Source organism: Peromyscus maniculatus, chromosome 19, assembly GCF_049852395.1.
Source record: "Peromyscus maniculatus bairdii isolate BWxNUB_F1_BW_parent chromosome 19, HU_Pman_BW_mat_3.1, whole genome shotgun sequence".
Lineage (NCBI taxonomy): Eukaryota > Metazoa > Chordata > Mammalia > Rodentia > Cricetidae > Peromyscus > Peromyscus maniculatus.
In genome coordinates, this window is record NC_134870.1 from 23,725,050 (window position 1) to 23,748,262 (window position 23,213).

At 45.0% G+C, this 23,213-nt stretch overlaps 1 protein-coding gene across 6 annotated transcripts in view; it reads right to left on the reverse strand.

Annotated features, from left to right (window-relative positions):
- Epb41l4a (erythrocyte membrane protein band 4.1 like 4A) overlaps nucleotides 1–23,213 on the reverse strand; it is a 204,717-nt gene that overhangs the window by 34,392 nt on the left and 147,112 nt on the right. For all 6 annotated transcript variants that reach the window (XM_076554897.1, XM_006977927.4, XM_076554896.1 and 3 more), the window contains 2 exons: nucleotides 22,620–22,741; nucleotides 1,525–1,615 (listed from right to left, as the gene is read on the reverse strand). In XM_076554897.1, coding sequence (XP_076411012.1) covers nucleotides 1,525–1,615; nucleotides 22,620–22,741 — 213 coding nt within the window. The remainder of the gene's footprint in view (nucleotides 1–1,524; nucleotides 1,616–22,619; nucleotides 22,742–23,213) is intronic.

Here is a 23,213-nt window from a genome sequence, read left to right on the forward strand (position 1 = left end):
GCGCATGTGTTTACTAGGTCAGAAAGAAAAAGTGGGAAGATCAGAGGGATGAAAAAGGAATTGCAAGGAGATAAATGTTAACGGATAACGAAATCCCAGGTGGCGTGGTGACTGTGTTCCTTCCCTGCACTCCTTCTCACAGCCCGGGTGGGAGCCGGCCACTCCTCTGGTTTCAGGACTGCTGGCGGCAATGAGTTGCAAAGGGGACTGAATTCTTTCTAAGAGGCCTGGGGTCTGAATTTCATGGAAGAGGACTGTTCTTCTGTTGGCTATGTCATGAGTGTGCCCTGTACATGCAGATGAAGCTGCCTCCACCCAGGACTGGGAGGCCAACTAGGGAAATACAGCTAAGAACATACAATCTTCATACAAAGGTAAAGAATGCATCATTCCAAAAGGTTGATCTGTAAGGAGAAGGCTCTAGAACTAAAGAAAAGAAAATAGGTCGGGCAGTAGTAGTGCACGCCTTTAATCCCAGCACTCTGGGAGGCAGAGGCAGGTGGATTTCTGTGAGTTCAAGACCAGCCCGGTCTACAGAGTGAGTTCCAGGACAGGCCAAGGCTACACACACACAAAAAAAAAAACCCTGTCTTGAAGAGAGAGAGAGAGAGAGAGAGAGAGAGAGAGAGAGAGAGAGAGAGAGAGAGAGAGAGAGAGAGAGAGAGCGAGAGCGCGAGCGCACGCCATCACAGCTCTGGACTATGGTGTATTCCACAGTCACCACAGTCCGGCTGGATGAAGGGACCATTATCTACTAACGAATGATGGAGTGGAGGATGACCTAAGGCGCCTCTGCAGGTCACACATCTCTGACTTCTGGGACTTCTCCATGATGCAAGTGGTGCAGCCTCTGTAGGCACAGTGAGCTCCTGAAAGCTGTTCATTGTGCGTTGATGCTGCTGCTCCACAGGCATAATTGGAGACAGGAAAAAGTGACTCCAGAACTCCCTTAACAGAGAACAGAGCTCATCTTTCAGGAACCAATCCATGCAGCACGTTAAGAGGAGGTTCCCAGTGGGAATGCCCTTGGGAAACGTGACACCGAGGACCATGACAGATCTTTATATGTATGCAATCTTTGAATCCTGAGGCTCGAAAGCTATAAGCCTCTTCCTGGAACCACAGCTCAGTGCACCATTGCAAGGAATACAGTCCATTAAACGAAAGTAACATTATCACCCCCTTTACTTCACCAGTCCCCGTGAGCTAGTCCATTGTATTCTGACTTTAAAAACCACGTGGAATTTTCAGCGTGCTGCTGAGGGGTTGCAGACCACATACGGTGTGGCTTCACCACGCTGTGAGAGCAAGGGCACCTCAATGAGGGCCAGGTCCCGGCATCTGTATTTTGCTGACATAATAACATATCCTTTGGCTCAGACGCTACCCACTGGGCCACCCGGGGTAAAAACTACTCAGTCACCAAAGCGAAAAGATTCGTAACCTTGCCAACAAGGCGGTGGCGGGGGTGGGGAGTGGGGTGGGGGGTGGGGTTTACGACAGCACACAACTGCACACACCGACCTTTTCACTGGTGAAGGTGCGATAATTTTAGTTGTTCCTTCAGTCTCCCCATTGTCCGTGTTTGCAGTTATCCGATTTATGTTGTTTGTTCCTAGTAACAAAACAAAAGGAAAGATGGAAGACAGAAGGAGAGAGAGAAAGAGAAGAAAGACAAAGACACCGAAGAATTATTTGTCAGTGCAGTTTTAGGGCTGGGGAATGGCTCAGTCAGTCAAGTGTGTGCCATGCAAGCATGGGGACCAGAGTTGGGGTCCCAGAACCCACGTCAAAAAGCCAAGCATACATAGTGCAGCTGCTGATGATCACAACTCTGGGGAGGTGGAGACAGGAAGGCCCGGTCCTAGAGGCACAACAGCCATCCAGTCTAGCCTAACAGGGAAGCCCCAAGTCCCTGTGAGAGACCATGTCTCAAAAACCAGGTTGTACTGCTCCCAAGGAACAACACCCAAGGTTGTCCTCTGGTCTATACAAACATGCCCACGCTCTCATAGACAAACACACTCTTTCCCAAAAATAAAAAAATAATATGCAATTCTGGGTAATCTGTGGCACATTTTATTGATGGAGTAGGACTCCAAATAAATGACTGGCCACTCAATAAACCTGAGATATTACTAGCTGACACATATTAAACTCTCCACACAGTACTGCCCCAGGGTGGGTCTAAGCTATGACCTTTGAAGAATATTCGTAAGTCTCCATACCAAGGACTTTTTTTTTTTTTAATTAAACTTAGAGATTCCAAAAATAAGAGTCTAGGATACTCATGACCATGTTGGAATATAAACTCTTATCAGTTCTCGAGAACAGAGCTACTAAGGCTGTCAATGTGTCATGACTGGTCCCATCTGAAATCACAGTGAATTCCCCCAAACCGAAACCTGTGAGAACACCCCAACTCAAAATGCAAATGGCAGAAAGAATATACATGTGATATGTATATTCACACACACACACACACACACACACACACACACACACACACACACACACACACACGTTTCCAAATGCACCTCTTATAAAGCATGCCTCAACACCTAAAGCTGACTTTTTAGGCTTATTCCACTGCTGATTTGCATACTGGCTAGGTGGGCCAGCAGAGGGAGCCCACAGCAGACACTCTGCGGGGCTTTCCTGTTAAAGCCTGGGTCCTGATCTCAGGGCGGAGACGAGCGACGGGAATGACATGTGTGGCTCCAGGGGTGACTCTTCTCCAGCAAGCACCTCACTGGGAGGAGGCAGTCTGTCTGGGAGGGACAACCAGCCAACATGTGGCAGACAGGGGCGTCTTCTGGAGGGCGATTCCTTGGGGGTTATCTCCACAGGCAGAGACCCGGATCACTAAGTGCTAAGCGGTGGAGTCATGGAGAGAGCTGGAAAAACTAACAAACACTAACGCGCATCGAGTCCTTACCGTGTGTCAGGCACTGCTGCAAACAGTCCGTGGGTATTTATCGCGTCATCCTCAAAATAGCTTTGTAAAGCAGACACTGATATCACTTCATTGTAAAGACACAAATGTGAGCCTTTGGGGCTGGAGAGATGGCTCAGTGGTTAAGAGCAGGACCTGGGTTTGGTTCCCAGCACCCACACAGTGGCTCACAACCATCTGCAACTCCAGTTCCAGGGGACCTGACACCCTCTTATGACCTCCATGGGCACATGGTACACACACATACATGCAGGCAAAATTTTCATACATGCAAAATAAATAAAATAAATGTCTAAAAAAAAAAATCAAGCCTTTAACCCTATAGCTCTCCAGTCAACCAGCTTTGAAATGTATCAGCTCAGCCACAAAGATTTAAATCTCCCCCACCACAACATACTATTGTTTTCTATCTGCCATCTAAATGCCGCGTATAAACAGTGTGAGTCAACAGAAATTAAAGGTCAACTGGGAGGGGGGGGGGGAGAGAGAGAGAGAGAGAGAGAGAGAGAGAGAGAGAGAGAGAGAGAGAGAGAGAGAGATGGGAGAGAGGGGGAAAAAGAGGGGGAGAGAGACAGAGAAAGAGAGAGATCTCCCTAGTTACTAAATTTGAGGAGAAATGGTTAGCAGGAACTAGATGAAAAGGGTTAAGTGACTTGACTTCCCCCAAACAACTGGTTGTTAGACTAAGGAAAGATTAGTGAGTCTGTGAGAAGAGAGTTGGAGCAAGCCTGGGCTAAGCCAGGCACACAGCTCTGTTTAGCACATGCCCGCCCTTCTTACCAGCTGGCCTTACAGGCAATAGTGCTCGGTAAGTGACCCCCCTTCAGTCAGGAGCAGCAGCTGACAGAAACAGACTCAATTGCCCAGGATCTATTAGCGACTTGATTTGGGGACAATTCTTTAGCCTTCTTGTGATGTCTTGGTGGTGAGCACACATGCATTTTCAACAACAAAAACACATTTATTTTACTACCAAAGACTTGTACACAGTTCCTAACTAGTCAAGCCACAGCCAGCTCTCTGATGTTACTCAAATAGCACCATTACTATTCCTTCAGAGTTGGAATGGGTGAGCACATGACATTAAAATGAAAAAATAAAGCCGTGTTTGATGATTGAGAAAAACTTGTATGTAGGAAAAGTAAAAGGGTACAGGGTGTCTCTGTAAAGGGGGTTTTGCCATAGTAGTAATTTCATTTAAATATCTCCAAATATCAATTTGTAAAGTTAAATATATTTATTTATATTCTTTGTATGACTGTTTTGTCTGAATGTATATATGTGCACCGTGCACATGACTGGTGCCTGCCGAAGCCAGGAGAGGGAAATCATATGCCCTGGAACTGGACTTTTGGGTTGTTGTGAGTCACCATGTGGGCGCTCACAACTAAACCTGCCTCCTCTGAAGAGTTCTTTAATTGCTGAGACATCTCTCCAGCATGCACACACACCCAAATTGATAAATCTTTATGTTTAATTTTAGTTTACTTAATCATATCCTTTCCCTAACCTTTGATTTACAAAAACAACTACATCTAATACTTAAGCCATAAAATCAGGAAGCACTGTGGCCATTCCCAGACAAGAAATCTGAGGTTGTCAGTCAACCGTCTAGTCCGGCACAACCTATCTGAAGCAACACTGTATTGAAGAAGAGACCTGAGCTAGCCGTCAGAACGGTTTCCACTTTCTTGCCACACTGGCAGTACCAAGTCACCTCGCCTTAGCTGCACCAGCTTTTCACTGAGTATCATGGATTACACAGCAAAGCAGACTAAATCAGTAAAATAAAAGGTGCCTTTTCTAATTCCACAGATTAAGGTCAAACACAAAAATGCTCAACAAGAAAAGTCTCTTCTCTATCACCATGAAGATATTCATTTGGCAGAACACAGACTTTCTAAACTGTAAAACAAAAGCAAGTTTTAAAAGACATGCTCTGGAAACTAGAAGTGTTTCTGCATCCAATGGCCAATTATTTGAAGTTCAAATTCCTGATGTCAGCTCATGCAGACAAAGGGGTCCCTACTGCTCTGAAGAGCTTCTGGCTTCAAAGTCCCAAGACAGTAATTTAAGCACATCTACCTCCTCCCTGTAGACGTACAGACTTCTCAACATCGATTTGCTACATGTCAACTGCAAGATCAAACAGGGCATCTACTAACACGCTAGAGGGGAGATTAACAAGATGGGAGGGCCAGGGAAAGCTACTAGGAAAATACGTCAATGCACAAAAGAGCCGTCCGTCCACAGCTCATCTGCTTGCCGTTCGCTCGTCCCGGCACAACACTGCCCAACACTCCATTTTTACTGGCACGGTCAGTCAACGTGGAGATGTGAGGCAGATGGGCACAAAGGTACCTCTTCCCCTGCCCTTCACCACAGCTACAGAGAGAGGCACACATACTGAGTGAGAGGCAGCTAGAGACATTCTTCTCTCCAGCTCAGAATGCCAGGTTCAAAAACAAAAAAAAGGCACTCGGGAGCCTTGCTCACTCCGGAGGCTTGCTGGAGAGCCTTCCAGCAAGGGTGGGGTGCCCTTCCCTCAGCCTTCAGGGCCCAAGGACAGCCCTGATCTCTGGATGGTTGGATGGAATCAGAAAGTATCTCAAGTACCCGGATACCAATTATTTTCCCCATGATTTGAGGACGCAAATTGTGTCATAGGAAGAAAGAGCTGGTATCCAAGTTTCTCAAGGCACTGGTGATTTCCTCCAAAGCCCAAATGAGACCCTACAACTTGGGGTAACAGATAGCAAACCTTCCCTAGCGGCTTTCTCTCAAACCCACAACCAGTGTTCTCTCGGTCTAGGGAGGGGGATTCACTGCATCTGCATCAGTGGAGGACACTGGGCCGCTCACTGCTTTACAGTATACAAAGCAAATGCATAAGGATTACTTTACAAATTACTTCATCTTATTATATGTATGGCTATTTTGCCTGCATGAATATACATGCACCACATGTGTGTATGCCCCATGTAGGCCAGAAGATGGTGTCAGAGACCCTGGCACTGGAGTTCCAGAGAGTTGTGGGCTGCCATGTGGACACTGGGAATCGAACCCAGGTCCTTAGGGAAGAACAGTTAATGCTGCTGCCACTGAGCCACCTCTCCAGCCCCACGGGTTACTTTTAAAAGGCTATTTAGTTGAAAGAAAGCTGGAAATTTTCTTTTACAACATATATTTCTATGTCCAAGCTCCTCTCTCTGAGGTTTTAACGTGGTGGTATCTAATTCTTTCATGCAAAGAATTTTTAAAAGCTATGTATCTCAGTGCGTGCATACAAGATGAAAAGTTGTGCTTTTTCCTTGAAAGTTTCCTGGTTTGGTTATCAGGACAGTGCTAGCCTCCTACGCGTTTAGATGAATTCCTTCATCGTCTATTATCGAGTAACAAGGAAAACTGACGATCGTTTGTTCTTCTTTGACTGTTTCATGGCACAGGGCAACGAAGCCATCTGGTCTTGGGCTGGTCTTGGATGACAGACTTTTAACTGATTCATCTTTTATCACTCTGTCATATTTATCTGTGACCAAATACAGACATGAATTAAAATAATTCCCTAGATGATAAAATTAACTTCTGGGGCTGGGGAGACGGCTCAGTAGGCGAGAACAGTTCTGTGCAATCATGAGCATCTGAGTTTGACCCTCAGCAACCATGTGAAAAGCCAGTCTGTCTGTAGCTTACATGACCTGGACCCCTGGTGGGAGGGGAAGTGCAGAGGGGTAGAGGGGGATGGGGTTGGGGGGAGTGGAGCAGAAGATAGATCTCCCGGGATGCCTGGCCTCCGGGGATGCCTGGCGTATCGCTGAAATGGTGAGTTCCAGGTTCAGAAAGAAACCCTCTCTCAGAGAAATATGGTAGAGAGACAAGCAGAATACCTGACACCCGCCTCTGGCCTTCACACCCTTATGTACAGACACACATACCACATCCACACATACAACACACATGTACATCACACAGAGAGGCACACAAAAAGTTAACTTCTGAATTTTTATTATATTTAGCAGTAATATTAACATGCCATACTAATACCAATGTTGACAAAATATTAAATATAGAAAGTAAATTATACTAGAAAGTAGTTCTTTTTAAATATTTATCAATTGTTGCAGAATATTTCTTTATGCTGTGTAAAGATGTGTCACTGTGATTGGTTTAATAAAGCTAAATGGCCAATAGCTAGGCAGGAAGAGGCTAGGTGGGACTTCTAGGGAAAGAGAGGTCTTGGGGAAGAAGAAAGGCAGGGTCGCCAGCCGGATGAAGAGGGAGCAAGACATGCAGGAGGATAGGTAAAAGCTGTGAGTCACATGACAACATGTAGCTGAACAGAAATGGGTCAATTTGTTATAAGAGCTAGTGGGACAAGCCTAAGCTATAGGCCAAGCTTTCGTAATTAATAATAAGTCTACATGTCATTTTTTGTGAGCTGCCAGCTCAAAGAAAAATCCTTTTACAATTAAGTGTGTGTGTGTGTGTGTGTGTGTGTGTGTGTGTGTGTGTACATGCAAGAGTTCATGTGCACTACATATATGCTGGTGTCCAGAAGGCATTGGATCCCCTGAAACTGTATTTACAAGAAGTTTGGAGTCACCTGACATGGGTGCTGGGAACCAAACCTGTGTCCTCTGCAAGAGCAGCAAGCACTCTTAAGAGCTGAGGCATCTCTCTAATCCCTAGAAAGTCGTGCTTAATGAGCTAAACGGGGTCCTGTTTTCCTAACGGTTCCATGTATTATACCCAATTAAGAATTTTCTTTTGGGGCTCGTTGTGGCATATACTCCTTTAATCCTAGCATTCAACCACCAAAGGCAGGTAGATCTCTTTTATTCTGAGGATAGCCTGGTCTACACAGCAAACTCCTGATTAGCCAAGGCTATATTGTGAGACCATCAAAAACAAAACAAAACAAAACAAATGAATGGAATAAATTATGCTTTTGGGAAACTAGACAGATGGCTCACCAGTTAAGAGCACTTGTCTCTCTTTCAGGGGACTAGAGTTTGGTTCTCATCACATATCATTGGCTCACAACCACCTGTAACTTCAGCTCCTGGTGTCTGATTCCTTCTTCTGGCCTCTACGGGCACCTGCATCTACACGTGTGTGCCCCCCCACACACACAAATAACAAAATGCCTATTTTTTTAAAATTCTACTGTTGGCTGGATGTAACAGTGCACGCCTTTAATTCTGGCACACAAGAGGCAGCAGCAGGCAGATTTCTGAGTTTGTAGGGACAGCCTGCCCAACAAAGCAAGTTCCAGGACAATGAAGGCTACACAGAGAGACCTTATCTTAAAAAAAAAAAAAAAAAAAAAAAAAAAAAAAAAAAAAAAAAAAAAAAAAAAATTAGAGGGCTACACAAAGAAATCTTGTCTTAAAAAAGAAAAAGAAAAAAAAAGAAAAGAAAAAAATTACCTTTTGCTAGAATGAAGCAGTTTAACAAAGACTCTATTACCATTTTAATCCCATTGATTTTTTTTTCTTAGTGTTCAGACTTCTTGCACACATAAGCAAGTAGAGAAAAAAAGTATTCTGCTAAGGGGTCACACTGACATCCCCTTGCACCTCTAAGAATTACATTTCTAGTAGTGGCTCATTATAAGCAATTATTCTGAATATTCTACCAGGTCACAAGTCCATTGGATCCTTCAATTTTGATGTAACTCAAAATGAGAAAATGACTTAGAAAAAAAGAGATGTTACTTGGTAATTAGAATCATTTACTTCCCCAACACCAGGGAAGGAGGTTTAAGAACGCAGACTCAATGGATTCCAGTTAGAGGAGTGCTCCATTTTCCTTCATAAAATATGGGGAGATTCACTGCAAAGGGCACACTGGAGAAAAAAGCCGGCATGCCTAGGACCACAGATAGCTTTCTTTCAGGAAAAAAAAAAAAATTAGAAGTGGATTCAATCCAAACTACTAAACTACTTGTGTCCTAAAAAGCCTCCATGATGTCCCACTCTTAATAGGAATCAGGACACACAGCCCCAAATAGAGCTCTTTGGAGCTGGAGAAAGCAAAAGAAGCAGGGTACCACCACCCTGAAAGAGAGGGGCTGGGGGGAGGGGGCAGGGAGGGGAGAGAGACAGACCGGGAGGGGGTAGTATCAGGTAAACAAATAAACAAAAAGCCATACCCTTTGCCTTCCAAACTGCATCTTATTATAGACTCCTCAGCTACCAACCTAGGGATGGATGAAAAATACCAGCTAGAAATTTACTATTATTACATGTCCTTCAAAAATAGCTTCCTTTACAGTATCACTATAGATTACCTCTCTCCACAATCATATTATCCTTTTTTTTTGTTTGTTTGTTTTTGTTTTTGTTTTTTTTTTCGAGACAGGGTTTCTCTGTGTCTGTGTAGCTTTGCGCCTTTCCTGGAACTCACTCTGTAGACCAGGCTGGCCTCGAACTCACAAAGATCTGCCTGCCTCTGCCTCCCGAGTGCTGGGATTAAAGGCGTGTGCCACTGCCCCCCGGCTATCCTCCTCATTTTTTCCCAAGAGTTTTTGCTGTTTGTTTGTGGAGATGCAGCCACAGCTGGCCCTGAACTCATAGAGATTCACCTGCCTCTGCTGGAATCAAAGGTGAAAACGGGATGCCTAGATGAAGCCGCCCACAAGCCAAGAAGAATGGACAGCTGAATTCCAAAAACCATTAACAATTTCCAGAATTTAAAATTCTGAATCATGACAGGACACTAGCGGAATTCAGGTGTTTCTGGTACATGGACTGCTCTCACCCAATGTGAGGTCGAGCTGTAGGCCTTGTGTACATCCTCCTTCACAAATGAGTCTGTCAGATACACTAAGCCTATAGGCTGAAGAAGATGTCCCAACACTGCAGAGAAACCTCGGGTGACTGTCCAGGTAGCTGGCTGTTTCTGTCAACTCACATTTTTTGGAAGTTACTTGTTTGCATTTCTTGTTTTATTAGGTAATATTATTTCCTTCTTGGGTCTCTGAGGGAGTTGAAGATTAGATAGTTATGATTATAGTTAGTTGAAAATTAGATAGTTATAGTGAGTTAAAGATTAGATAGTTATAGTTAAAGATTGGGTAGTTATAGTTTTCCTTGTTAAGAATTAAAAAAAAAAAACCTCACTAAAGAGGTGTAAGTGCATAAATTTGAAAGACATTATAAGATAGTTCTCTGCTAGCAATATAAGTTAGGACAGAAAGTGAATCAGGTACATTTGGACTCACCAAAATAGAAGAGATAATGGAATATTTTCTCTGAGCCTGTCAAATGCAAATGGACTAGACATTGTTGAGGTATTTATTGTTTGTATATATTGTATATAGTTATTGTGCTTATTGTATATAGTTTTTCTTTATTAGTTAGAACTTTTTTCTTTTTATTAGAATAAAAGGGGAAATGTGGTGATAGTTTGTGCTGAAATATGATTTTATTTGAATGTTAATAAATAAAGTTTGCCTGGAGATCAGAGGTCATATAGTGTGGTCACATAGTCATAAACAGGAGTCAGGTGGTGGTAGCACTCGCCCTTAATCCTATCACATGGCAGGAAGAGTCTCTGTGTGGTCAAGGACACAGCCAAGTGTGATGACATGAGCCTTTAATCCCAGTACCAACCATAGAGACCTGGAGGTCTGTATAGACAGGCAATGACGAGGAAGTCATGTGGCTGGACATAGAGCCAGGCAGAACAGGAAGGCAATAAAAACACAAGTTAGACAGGAAGAAACTCTCTCTGGGGAAGCAATGGCCGAGGTAGTAAGATAAGGTAGTCATGGCTCTTGCTCTGATCTCTTTGGCTATTACCTCTGTATTTGGCTCTGTGTTTCTTATTTAATAAGACTATTTAGAAATTCATCTATATACAAACCTAGGGATGGAGGAAAAATACCAGCTAGAGATCTACTATTATTACATGTCCTTCAAAAATGGCTTCCTTCACAGTGTCACTATAGATTACCTCTCTCCACAATCAAATTATCCTCCTCATTTTTTCCAAGAGGTTTTCTTGTTTGTTTGTGGAGATGCAGCCACAGCTGGCCTTGAACTCATAGAAATCCACCTGCTGGAATCAAAGGTGTGACCATCAGGCCTTTGCTATTGTTGTTAAAGACCATTTTATTTTATTTTCATTTTAGTGTGTCATACATATACCCACTGAGGCCAGAGGCAGCTTCAGATCCCCTGTGAGTCCCCTCACATGGGTGGTGGCATCCCAATTCCTGTCCTCTGACAGAGCAAGTGCTCTTCAAGGCTGAGGCCCCTCTCCGGCCCCTCTCTGGTCTTCCGTTTGAGTGCCCCACGGACACGTGGTACATCCCACCTGCCTGAACCACAGCTTTCATACCTCTTGGCTTAAGTGGTTAAGTATGCAAACTTAAAATACAGATCTGTTTCTCATCTTCGCCAGCTTACTCATTACTAGCTGAGCTGGTGATCTTGAACAATAACTCCTCTGGGTTCCTGGTCTCTCATCTGCAAAGTGGGGTACCACCAACCATTTGCAGAGTGAACAAGAGGATTAATTTAGACGATTTTATAGAAAGTCCCGGGCAATAGCATTTACAAGTGTTAAACAGCTGCCTTGTGTTTGTGTGTCTGAACTTGTACAGATCAGTGGCCCTGTTTTATTTATTTATTTTCCTTCATGAAATAGGGTCTCATGCCACAGAGGTGATCAATAAATTCTTGCTAAATAAGAAGGAGAAGAAAAAAAGGTATCCTTTATGGTAATTTCACTAAAGTTAAGGCTTGAATGTGAACATATAATAATAGGTTTTTAGTTTTCCTTGCTTTTCCAATTTGGGTAGCTATGCTTGGAATGCCAAGCACTAGCAGAAAGGGGGCACACGCTAGTTTCTCAGAATACATCTAATCAGACTGGCCATACCTTAATAAATCTTTTACACAGTGAGAATTAGCATCAGCTTCAAGGCAGAATAGGAAAGGGTGTGAACAAAGGCAAACAGAGCCATACAAATCCGTCCACTCCAGACTTCAGAGTCTGAAGGAAATGCGCGCACAGTCTTAGAGGAAAGCAGAGGCGTCAATTTTAGGCATCACCTGCTCCAGAATACCTATGCCCCAAACAGAATTTCAAACAGTTCAAAAGCATCCTTTAACGGCTGCCTGGGGAGGAGAAACGGGGCACACAGGGAGAGCATTTCACTAACAAAGCATTTTCCCAACTTTGCGATCCAGGCACGGTGTTATGAACCCTGACAACAAACACGGGCCCGGGGCCGAGTCAATCCCACCCACCACTGGCTTCCACAAGCCGATCAAGAAGGGACGAGTCCACAGCTGTGTGAGCGCAGCTGTCAAAATCAAACAGAAGCTATACAGGCCTCCCAGAAGACATGTCCATCTCTCCCTGGGTCTCACCAGGCGGGGCAGCACTCATTTCTAACTAGGAACTAACCAAAGAGATAAAACGCCAGTCAGCTGGCCAATTTTAACTAAAAGAATAATTTAAAACTGGGATCAGAGCAAAGGTTGTTACAATTAATATATCCAACCTGGCAATAAGGATTTCATTTAACCTTTGAGGGGATCTAATGAATGTGCTAAAACGTTTTTTTGAAATATAAAATGCTACGTATTTCCAATATCAAAAATATATTTCAATGATTTGAGATTATTTTATGTATATGCTTTGCCGGCATGGATGTACGTGCACTGCGTGTGTGCCTGGTGCTCAATGAGGTCAGAAGAAGGTATCAGGTCCCTTAGACTGGAGTCACACAGGGTTGGAAGCCACCATGTGGGGGTTAGAATGGACCTTGGGTCCTCTGCATGAGCAACCAGTGCTCTTAACCACTGAGCCATCTCTCCAGCCCCACAAAGATACATTTCACAATTGGGCACAAGTTTTCACAGATCTGTGAGGCTTTTGAAGGGGCAACAATGGAGCACACAGTGATGTTTTCCCCAGAGTCTCTTTTTCCTTTTTGTGTTTGAGTCTTCCAACTCTGAGTCAGGTAAGCCAGGGAACATAAGAGAGAATTTTAGGGAGAAGGGTCCTTAAAGTTGATATAACCGGTCCCTTTGTTTTATGGATAATGGGATGAGAGTGTGTGCTGTAAGGTCTTTTTACAGTTAGAGCAGAATTTATTTACAACCACACGCCTTTCTCCCTGCTCCTTTCTCCTTCTCCTCACTGACCCCTGCATGCTTTCCTAACGGGAAGGCTTGTATCATCAGGCAATGAGCAACCGAAATTCTCCTCAAGGCATTCTTACAGTCAGGCTGAAGACAATGTAGAGACCGGGATTTGGACATTATCTCAGTAGATTATCTAATCTGTCACATTGAAAAAGAAGAGCCCAAATCACATGCTGTCCAAAACAAAGTTAGCACTGTGTTAATTTTCTAGACACCATCTCCACAGCCACCACACGGCAGCTTCTGTTCAGAACGCTTTGTTCTAATGCCCTGGGAAGAGAGCGAACACTAATTTCCTCCTTTCCCTGTCCTCGGCTGACCACCGGAGAAGATAAACAAACACAAACAAACCTGTAGAGCCTGACAGGTGTGAAGACTATCATGTCCTGTCTTTTCCCAGGCTCCTTCCTCTCGCTTTTTCCAGTCCCTAGTCCCAAGTGATCATGATCCAGATAACCTCCATGCTAAAGAACCATTTATTATTAGTTTACCAGCTGACCACATCACTTCCTCTGGTCTTGGTCCCTTACCTACCACACAAAGCACCGGTCCCACTTCCGCCCTGCAAGGACTCTGTGTGCTCATGACTCTTCCTTCTCTGGAATAAAGCAGGTGCTCCATGAGGCACTATCTGAGATCCTCGCTAACATTGGGGTAACATGCACAGGCACCCAAGTGCCTCACTCCAGCCTCAGAACTCTGCTCTGCTCATGGTGTGGAGGGAATGTGGCTAAGTTTGTAACTTGAGGGGACTTGTGGATCCCCGGATCCAGTGTCCAGAGTCCTCCTTGTTCAGTAACTCAGTCCCCCTCTCTGAGCCCAACGGGCTCTGTCCTTCTTTGTCCTCTCTCTTCCATTGGCTTCTCGACACTGGAGACATTCCTGACACTCGAGTGTTCTAAGCTTGGTCCAGTGTGTACCATTACTTGCTCTACGAATCACACCGCATGCTTTCTAGAATAGTATCAGTGTCTTCAGCTCAGAGACCATCTCTATTGAAAAAAACACATGGATGTATGTTTGAAACCATTTTCCCAGCAGAATGCATCCCTGACAATTAATTACTAGGCTTTTAAAAATTACAACATGGGGCAGGGGATCAAATAAAATAAACCTTCGTCCCATTCTCCATTTGCTCAGAAACACTTCCCCTTTGAAGGCCACTATTGTTGCCAGCCTGTAATATACCCTGCCCGCGTGTGTATCTGCCCAGGGCTTTTCTGTATGTCTTTTTATACAATGGGAGCATGAGTCACTACCAGGGCCCATGCTGCTCTGCTCCCTCCCCGACTCCTTGCGTATGCTGTTTCCCAGAGATCATTCTAGATACTCATTACAGCCATGTTTGCTCTGTGGTGCCCAGACAAGTCCCAGCTCCAACCTTCTAACCTAAGCACTCACGGTCATCGCATCTTCTGAAAGAAATGAGTGGGACACCGCCTGCCGAGCTCAAGCATGGACCCAAGCACACAAGAATGCCCAACAGATGCTACTTATTCACATTCTCTCCCCTTGATGGGCTCCTTGTGCAGACTGGCCCTTCATGGCAAGTACCACGGGGCTGTAGAATCGCACCAATGCAGGTTCAAACCCTGTCCTCAGACTCCTTTAGGCAGATGCGTAGTCCTGGACACAGTGTGCGTTCCTAGGCCGCTTCCTGACGACGGGAGATGTAGGTGGTTACCATGTGCCTACAACACAGCCCGCTCCTATTAGACAGGTGAAGTTGCTGAGCTTACTAAGGATTCCTTGATCCAGAGCCATGTTGTTGGTGCCTTCCACAATGCTGTCCCCCTCTCTGCAGCCTTGGGCTGTGTCCTTTCTTTGTTCTCTTTCTACGGTCTGCTTGATGGGAAAATGCACCCAGTAGGACTAGCAACCAGGTAGGGAGGCCACCAGGCACAGAAGGAACGATCACATATGGGAACTTGGGAACTGTCAGGTAGGCCCCGTGACAAATGTGCTGTAAGGAGCTGTTTTCCAGGTTGGGGATTTAGCTCAGTGGTAGAGGGCTTGCCTAGTAAGCGCAAGGCCCTGGGTTTGGTCTTTAGCTAAAAAAGAAAAAAAAGAAAGAGAGAGAGAGAGAGAAGGGAGGGAGGGAGGGAGGGAGGGAGGGAGGGAGGGAGGGGAGGGGAGGGAGGGAGGGAGGGAGGGAGGAAGGAAGGAAGGAAGGAAGGAAGGAAGGAAGGAAGGAAGGAAGGAAGGAAGGAAACATGTTTACCTATTGTTTGCCAGGCAGTGGTGGTGCACGCCTTTAATCCCAGCACTCAGTAGGCAGAGGCAGGTGGATCTCTGTGAGTTCATGGCCAGCCTGGTCTACAGAGCGAGATCCAGGACAGGCTCCAAAGCTACAAAGAGAAACCCTGTCTCAGAAAACCAAAAAAAAAAAAAAAAAAAAAAAAAAAGGTGTTTTCCAGTTCAGCCACAGGAAATCCTGAAGGGGGAGAGAACAATGCACGTTTGGAGGGGACATAAGAGATGTAGACAGGAGGCAGGCGGCAGGCAGGAGGGAGGGTTTAGTGAGAACAAACACTCAGTGTTGCAAGAGAAAACTGTTCTAGAGAACTGTCTACAAGACAGTGAATGTTTTGCATTGCTGAACTTATGAGAGTTGGAAAGATATTAAACTTAGTAGTATATGTTTTCTTACCACAATTCAAAGAAATCAGTTTGGACTAAAGGCTACTCTAAGAAGTAGGAAGCCAATAATAAGGAGCACAAGACCTAGCCATGTTCATCCCAGCACTTGGGAGGCTGAGGCAGGAAGATCATGCGTTCATGGCCAGCCTGGAACCCTATCTCACAAGGGGAAAGAACTGAACAGAGTGGGTCTCTTCCTTCATAGTCTGTTAATACTCAGTCTTGTTCAGTGACATGAAAGTCCCCAATTTTCTTCTCCATCTCCATCCATTGTACTTAAATGGCCTCTCTCCATCCCCAATCCCTCATTCTCCTCTGCCCACAGTCCCATAACAGCCATACTATCCTGTGTATGACAGCATCATAAGTCAAACACTGATGGGTGGATTCCAGAAGGAAACTAAAGTGTGCCAAGCTCCCATAAAGCACAATAAGACATTCAACTTATTTGGAACCACCATCTCCAGGACAATAACCCAGGAGGCAGGGTTAATATCCCCATTTGGCAGATGAAGAAACTGAGGTTCAAGGTAGTGATGTGCCTTTAAAATACTACACACTTACTTTTTGTTTGTTTGGTTTTGGTTTTTCAAGACAGGGTTTCTCTGTGTAGCTTTGTGCCTTTTCTGGATCTCACTCTGTAGACCAGGCTGGCCTCGAACTCACAAAGATCTGCCTGCCTCTGCCTCCCATGTGCTGGGATTAAAGGCATGCGCCACCATCGCCCGGTGCTACACACTTATTAACATGGACCTCTGAGGCCAAATGCAGGTTTACCAGGTCTGGCTTCCTATGTTTTCTAGACCCACAATGCTTTGGGTTGATGGCACACCCTGGATTGATGAACACCCTATTCACACAGCTTCCTTTTTTTCTCTACTTGACCATGAAAAAGATCTGATGGCCATTCACCATGCCGGGCTTCTGCTGTCTCACATCTACCACACTCACTACACAGCTAGAGCACATGTCCAGTAAATGCCTCTTTCTTGACATGCCTCTTCGACAGTCCAGAGCTACACTGCAGTTGGTGAAACTGTTCTTCACTGCATCAATGCTTTCTCCATAGCTACTGCTTCGGCTGGATCTACCTCATGTCTCCAACAGACACGCCAGTCAGCTACCTGCAGGTCAATCATGGCCCAGAGCTATGGCAACATCTCTCTCTCCCTGTAGTTGGCTGACCAACCTACTAATAACAAAGTGTTCATGCCAAGAGTGATGGAGTGTTGAAAGGAAATAGATTGTCCCAGGGATCACTAAAGAAGCCCATTGGGAACCCCAAGACAGGGGCAGGCATCTCATGGCCATGTGGTAGGTCAACCATTTACCCTAACTCTTCCAAACAGGAATCTCAAAGAGGCAGTCAGTCTACAAACCAAACCCATCACTTGGATTTAGCACATAGTTTTCCTAAATGAAATAAATCAATTACTAATATTTTAAATTCTGAAAAGTACACATAAATATCCAGGTTTTATGCTTCCTACGACACTGAAGAACCATGAATAAATAACGGGTCTACTCCGCTGCCATGGCTGAGGCAGTAGCTGTCTGTTTGCATGTCCAGACCAACAATCCTCACATCCCTTTGGTCGTGGTGTCCATGGCCCCTTCCACAGAGCCTGAAGAGTAATGACATCATCTTGCTTTAAAGAAATATTTTATGTGCATGAGTATTTGCCTGCGTGTATGTATGTGTACTGTGTGCATGCCAAGTGTCCACAGAGGCCAGAAGAGGGCACTGGGTCCCCTGCAAGAGGAATTATAGATGGGCTATAAGCTGCGGTGCAGGTAAAGGGAACCAAACCCCGTCCCCTGCAAGAGCAGCAGGTGCTCCTGACCACTGAGCCACAGCACTGCGGACAGTATAAATGGCCTCACCACTGTGTCCCTTACAGCTAATTCTGGGCTCCGCCTAAATATTCTGTCCTTACTGCCTGCGGACAGCAGACTCTTCTCACAAGAACCCACCTGCCTGAGCTGCCAAGACCTTATCAGAGTCAGGGCTGTGCAAATATGCATATTTCCTGCCCGCCGCCGCCTCCTCCCTTCCTCTCCACACACTGGGGCTCTAGCCACGGAGGCAGCTCCGATTTGCGGAATGCTCTGGCTGCCTGCCCTGGCACTGAACTCCTCTGGGTGGGGCGGCAGGCTGCGGGGTGCAGAATCTTGACTCTGGAATGTACTTCCTCACAGAGGTGCCAAGGCCTATGCCTGGCAGATGCTAAACACAATGACCTTTAAGCTACCAGTTATTCTTCCCGACTGAGAGGTGAGTCCGAAGCTCTACACTCACGGAGAGCTGGGGTGATGTGGGCTAAATGGGGCGAGTCATCTACTCAGACTCAACTGTTTTCTCTTCCCAAGGACTAAAGAATGTCTTCTAAGGTAAAAGGTGGTGCGTGTAAACTAAAACCACAAACTAGCAACAACCACCTCTAATCAATTGCTACTTGTTAATTATACAAAAATGTGAAATGAGGGGTGGGAATATATGCTGATAATTGCAAAAGCTGTAGTTCTAAAACTTTATTGGGTGATCACATTAAGAGGACTCGGTCTATAAACAATAGTAGTTGGCCTTATTAGAGTAAAAAAGAATCTATGTCTTCTCTAAACTATAACTCCACTTCTGCCAAATACAGGGCAAGTCCTTAAAAAAAAACCAAAAACCATAGTCTCTATTTTAAAAATTGTTAAGTTTGGTCTAGTGGGACAGTCCAAGGCTACCATGGACAATTTATCAAGACCCTTACCCAAAACAAAAAATTTTATTTAAAAAAAGATTTCTTCTTCTTCTTATGTTTTAATTCTATGTAGGTGTGTGTGTCTGTGTGTGGCCCTGGAGCTGGAGTTACAGGTGGATGGGAACCACCTGCCATGGGTGCTGGAAACTGAACTCTCATCCTCTGGAAGAGCAGCAAGGTACTCTGAACTGCTAAGCCATCTACCCAGTCTCCCAAAATAAAAATCCAAAAGAAACAAACCTGGCGATATAATTCAGTGGTAAAGCATGCCGTCCTAGGTTCAAACCCCAATACTGCCAAAATAAAGAATCCGCTTCCGCCATTTCAATGATGAAATTTTTCAAATATTTTAAGCAAGGTTATTTATTAAGGTAATACCTTGTTTCCTTTTAACCAGTGGAATTTAGCCTTTTTTTTTTTTCTTTTTCTTCTTCAAGTTCTAGGGATAAAATCCAGAGCCTGACATACTTTAAACTGCACTGTATCTCCAGCCTAGTTTTAAAAAAAAAAAAAAAAAACAATTTTTAACAAATAAGAACTACTGCTCTTTCCTGGCTGGTTAGTGATGGTCGTGTCCTAGCAACAGAGACAGTCGTGAAGGGCTGTGCTGGAGAAACCAGGATGAGAGGGAGGGCACAGCTGGCCAGGTGGATTCTCTGGACAGCTGGGATGCTAGGAGGCCTTTCTGTGGACCACCATCTCATCTCTCTCAGAGCAGCTCCACAGGGATGGCCCTCCTCCACAGGGCCTGCGGGGCTGGAGAGGAAAGCTCACAGTGATCGCCGAGAGTGAGACTAGAGGGCTCGCCTCAGATATCTGCTTCAACTTAGGACCCCACCACCACCACTATCCTCCCACAGCAGTGCGGCCATTGGAAGGCCGCCCTTGCGGGGGGGGGGGGGGCGGGTAGGGGTGGGTGGGTGGGGTGATCCCACACCTATGTGCATATGAGCAGCATTAATTAGACTTTGAGTTAAAAAGAACAACAACAACCAAAGAAATAGGAAAGGGGGGGGTGACGATGGGAAGGAGACGGTGTTTATGATGTTTCAGAAGTGAAATAAGAGTGCAAAGTTTGCTTATTAATCTTAAGCACAGGATGATTCACCCGATGGGATTTCATAAAAAGATATCACATAAAAAGATGGTACAATATGTTAAATACAACGTAAGACCAGCCGTTAGAAGACTAGAGGTGTATGCCTAAGACCCTGACTTCACCGATTTACTATGTGATTGCAGCAGCTCTCTGGGTGACCTTGGGTTGACCCAGTTTTCCTTGGCTGTACTAACTGTAAAGTGTGTGGGAAATGTCATGTGCTGAGGTAGGAAGTGTCTGACACACCCAGCCCTTATTCCTGTGCCCCCCAGGGAAGGTGACATCCTGAGTTAGAAGGCCCTTCCCAGGACAGCCTGGGCTCTTCTCCTCTTCCCTGCATGCTGGATGCAGGTCAGAGCTTTAGCCCGGTGCCTCTGTGACCATCTGAGTACAGAATGCAGGGTTGTGTTGCCTTTTGGAGTTCCTCAGGTGTGGCAGAAGGGAGGCAAACTCAGTTAAGATTCCTCCTGCCCCATGAAGCATGACTAAGGCCCGAGAGACCGGCTCACAGGGGATTGAGGCTTCTTTTGCCCCTTGCTTCTTACTTAAGTAATAAGTAATGCATCCATTTCTTGTGACTGTCTCAGTGTGTCCTCTCCCAATGGACTCATGACAAGCAGGAAAGCCAGTGCACAGCAGATTAGCTCCACGGTAATCCTGACCCAGCTATTTTTGGAATCGTAGGGCCCTTTTCAGCGAAACGAGGATTATAGCAAGGTACTCTACTGCAAATTTAAACCACGGTTTATTTTTGCCACTACAGAATCATCAAAAAGGGTTGTGTCTCCAAGACCAATGGGAGGAGGAAACCTAAGGTTGGACAGATTAAAATGACTTTAGAAATGGTAAATCCAGTGTCATCCATATATCCAGGAATCAACAAACTCACTCACTCCCTTCATGGCCTCAGTGTGAGGCTAGAACAAAGAAGTGAACACCAGAACAATACATCAAGATGGGCTTCGTGGGAAACGCCTTTTAACCCCAGCATTTAGGGGTAAATCAAGGCAGATCTCTGTGAGATCGAGGCCACCCTGGTCTACATAGTGAGTTCCAGGACAGCCAGAGCTATAAAGACTGACTCTGTCTTAGAGAGAGAGGGAAGGAGGGAAAGAGGGAGGGAAGAAGGAAGGAGGGAGGGAGGGAGGGAGGGAGGGACGGACGGACGGACGGACGGACGGACGGACAGACGGACGGACAGACAGACGGGACAAGGACAAGGACAGGAAAGGAAGGCAGGCAAGAAGGCAGGCTGGCTATACCAGCTGTCACACAAAGGCTAGATGCTGATTTTTATTATTAACAATTCATTTCAAAGAATAAAGCAGAAAGACTCAGGAGAAAAGGGATCCTATCCCTAAACAGAAAGCCCCCATATCCTTATAGCTCCTAGGACCATGTTTTCCTCTGCTGTAAAACATAAATATACCTCCCCCCACCCCCAGGCCCTGCCTTCCAGGGTTATTATGAGGCTTAAAGGAGGTGCTGCATGTGTAAGGCTTGGAGAGGACCAGACGAGGCTGGAGAGGTGTGAAATTCTGTGAGCTTTGAGCACCAAACATTAAAATGGACTGATTGGGTGGCTTTATTAAAGAAATAGTATGCACCGGCAATACAAAAACTCTAAACAGCACCATGTCCACCACAGCAAAATAGAAAAACTGATAAGCGCGAGAATGAATACTCGGACTAGAAACCAGCACTTTGGTGTTCTGTATACAGAGCTGATGAGAAGAACCAAGACCCAAAAGAACACGCAGCATGATCCAGTCACACAACATGAAACACATACCAGATAAACTAACTTAACTTGCTCAGAAAAGGGCTATACAAGCACTAAAGTCACAGTGTGGAAATAAATAATTCTCTTTTATGATAGTTTCGTTTCCTCTGTCTGGGGAGATGGGCTGGTGACAGCATGATTGGGGAACTGCTTCAGAATTTCGAGCATTGGTAGTCCAGTTAAACTTCATACGTGTGCAGATACCCATGGTCACATATGGATGTCTGTCTATGATTTCATGTACTTCTATTTATGTTTCATGATAAAAATAAAGAATAGTAATAATTTTAAAAGGCTGTCCTGGGTTCCGTATAATTATTTCAACAATGCTTTCTTATTTTAAAAAATAAAGACTTTTTATTAAAAGTTATTTGGGTTCAATCTCACATCCACTAAATTAGGAAATTACTCACTTAAAATAAAACTCCTCCAAAAATAAAGTATAGTCATAGGAAAATAAAATGCCTCCAAAACCAAAGTATAATCATAGGGAAGTCGTAGCTACTCCCAGGACTGCTCTGTCTGTTTATTGGTAATTTCTGATCAATATCCAGATGTGGTGAGCGAACAAGGAGTCCCAGCACTTGGGTGGTGGAGCAGAAGATCAGGAGTTCAAGTCTAGCCTTGTCTACTGAGTCCAGACCAGGCTGGGATATATGAGACCCCGTTCCTCCAAAACACACAAAGTAACAATAGTAATGTTCAGTAATAATAATTATTGGTGGTTTGAAACTTTCCAAACTAAAAATCTAGTATTAGAAGCAAAGGAGGATGGCCGAGTGGCCAAGGCATCTGCAGTACACGTGTGAGGACATGAGTTCGAAACCCCTGGTCCCAAGTAAAAACACTGGGTGTGGTCATGCACCTGCCATCACTGTGTTCCTGCCCCAACATAGGAGGCAGAGTCAGGACGATCCCCAGAAGTTCAGAGGCCTGCTAGCCTGGTATGCACAGCTATGAACAACCAAAAAGAGACCCTGTCTCAAACAAGATAGAAAGTGAAAACCAACCCCCAAAGTTGACCCAACCCCAATGTGTGCACAGTCACGTACACAAATGTTAGCATATACATATACACACGTACACGCACACACACACATCATGCACTCAAAAGATCATAAAAAAATTAAAAGCTTACATATCTGTAGTCACCATGTGAGCACATTTTATACACCAGCCTAAAAGAAATTGCTGGATCATTTGAATGCCCGAGGGCTTGACTACTTACCAGCTGGCTGAGTTTGTGCTACCCTCTTGGGGTACGTCTTGCTTCGACTTCTTGCCACGTTCTGATTGGGCCGGGGAAGCTGGATAGAAAGATCTCGGCTCATTTGCAAAGCTGTCCTGCCACTTGAAAATGTGACATTGTGATTAGCAAAAGTAAAACCATATGGCCACAGAATCAAACAACCGTCCAGTCAGAGTCTCTTGCAAAGAAGAAGAGGAAGAACAGCACAGATGCAACAGGACACGAGCATACAGAGGTTTTTAACTGATAACCAAGAAAGTAGCCCTAACCTAAGGGAGGGGCCACGTCAGGTATAAAGAAGAGCTTGCGGAGGGACCGGGATGGGATGATTTATCAAAGGTTAGGTTTATGTTTAGGTAGGACAAGCTAAAAATAAAGGTTGCTGATGGCCTTGGGGTTCACAGCTGAACACCAGAGAAGTCACGGTGGGTGACTACGAAAGGGCTGGAATTCTACAAGCCTGTCCTGTCCTGTGCTCACACAGCAAGTTGTAAGGCGTCCCCTGCAATTGAGCAGTGTGATTCTTGTCTCTGAGCTCTGGCACTATCAGTCATTTATTATATCCCTTGCTTA